Genomic DNA, 1,448 nt, shown 5'->3' with positions numbered 1-1,448 from the left:
TCGTAGTATGCTTTCCGTTACTACCTCATTAAAAACCTTGCCAGAGAAACCCGATTGGGACAAAAACTTGTCGAAGGAAAAAAGAGTGCAGTACATACTTTCAGTATTGACAGGATCCATCAGCAGTAATACCTTTTGAGGTGAGTCACGTTCCAATTACTGGGCAATTTGACTCCATCTTGATTCTCTAACTCGTACGATCCTTTACCTGTGACAGTTGAAACCTGATAAGAACCTTCCCAAGTTGAACCCAACTTCCGATGGTTGATTTCCCGAGTGTTACCAATCGCCTATCTCAAAACCAAATCTCATACATTGAAGTAACGGAGATTGGCCCTAAGATTATAATACATTTCCATTCTTTGCTTTTGGGCCACCATCCTTACGTATACCAAGTCCATGTGTTCATCGAGCAAATCCAGCTTCATCAATAATGCCTCATTATTTGCTTCTTCATTTTCTCGGGAAATCCGTAAAGTTGGCTCCCCTACTTCCACCGGTATCAGAGCTTCCACGCCATATATAAGGGAGGAAGGTATTTCTCCCGTGCTTGATTTTTCCATTGTCTGGCATGCCCATAGCACACTCGATAACTCTTTGAGCCGTTTGCCTTTAACAGCTTGTAAACTCTTTATGAGGTTATGGATAATCACTTTATTGGTTGACTCCGCCTGTCCATTAGCGCTCGGATGGTATGGTGAGGATGTAATCCTCTTGATTTTCAAATCTTCCAAAACTTTTGTGACCTTTGAGCCTATGAACTGTGGTCCATTATTGCAAGAAATCTCCTTCAGTATTCCAAATCGGCAGATGATGTGGTCCCATAGGAAGTCGACCACTTCACGTACTAATATTTTGGTAAGGACATGATTTGACCCATTTAGTGATGTAATCAGTTAAAATTTAAAGGAATCATACCTTTTCGGGACCCGGTAGCAGCGAGCCGACTAAATTTATCCCCCATGTCATGAATGTCCATGGGGACAACACTGAATGAAAGAGTTCCGCCGGTTGATATACCAACTGTGCATAGCTTTGACATTTGTCGCAGTTCTAAATGCACGTCTTTAACCAGCTTTAATACCAACGTATCTGCACCAGAATGGTTCCCACAAACTCCTTCATGGACTTCTCTCATCACGTAGTTAGGCTTCGAGGCTCAAAACATCGGGCCAACGAGCCTTGGTATGATCTCCTATATAATTGCCCATCTATGAGGCAATAATGAGCCATTTTGGTGCGCGGTATCGGGACGCCTTCGGGTCTTCAGGAAATTTTCCATGTCAAAGATATTCGACGAACTCGTTTCTACAGTCCCAAACTAAGTTTGTTGAATTGACTTCGCAATAACCATCCACATCTAATACTGAATGTAGAAGTTGGACGACGGTACCGAAGTTAGATCCTTTCATCTCCATTGATAATCCCAAATTAGCCAATGCATCTGC

General features: G+C 42.5%; 1 protein-coding gene across 1 annotated transcript; it reads right to left on the bottom strand.

Annotated features, from left to right (window-relative positions):
* Positions 1–308: 308 nt before the first annotated feature.
* On the bottom strand, positions 309–1,138 carry LOC107821425 (uncharacterized). Its single transcript, XM_016647860.2, has 2 exons — positions 919–1,138; positions 309–847 (listed from the first exon to the last, which is right to left on the bottom strand). The coding sequence occupies exons 1-2, from the start codon at positions 1,136–1,138 to the stop codon at positions 309–311; spliced, it is 759 nt and encodes a 252-aa protein (XP_016503346.2).
* Between the last annotated feature and the right edge of the window lie 310 nt (positions 1,139–1,448).

The sequence above is a fragment of the Nicotiana tabacum genome, chromosome 17 (genome assembly GCF_000715075.1).
Source record: "Nicotiana tabacum cultivar K326 chromosome 17, ASM71507v2, whole genome shotgun sequence".
NCBI classification, from domain to species: Eukaryota; Viridiplantae; Streptophyta; class Magnoliopsida; order Solanales; family Solanaceae; genus Nicotiana; species Nicotiana tabacum.
The sequence above is the reverse complement of the archived record's forward strand: the minus strand, read 5'-3'. Positions and strand labels throughout refer to the sequence as shown.

Excerpts from the sequence above, each read along its gene's own strand:
- LOC107821425 (XM_016647860.2), bottom strand. The coding sequence starts at position 1,138 with ATGAGAGAAGTCCATGAAGGAGTTTGTGGGAACCATTCTGGTGCAGAT. Across the intron at positions 848-918 it reads TGCTACCGGGTCCCGAAAAG|TACGTGAAGTGGTCGACTTC; the intron begins GTATGATTCCTT and ends CCAAAATATTAG.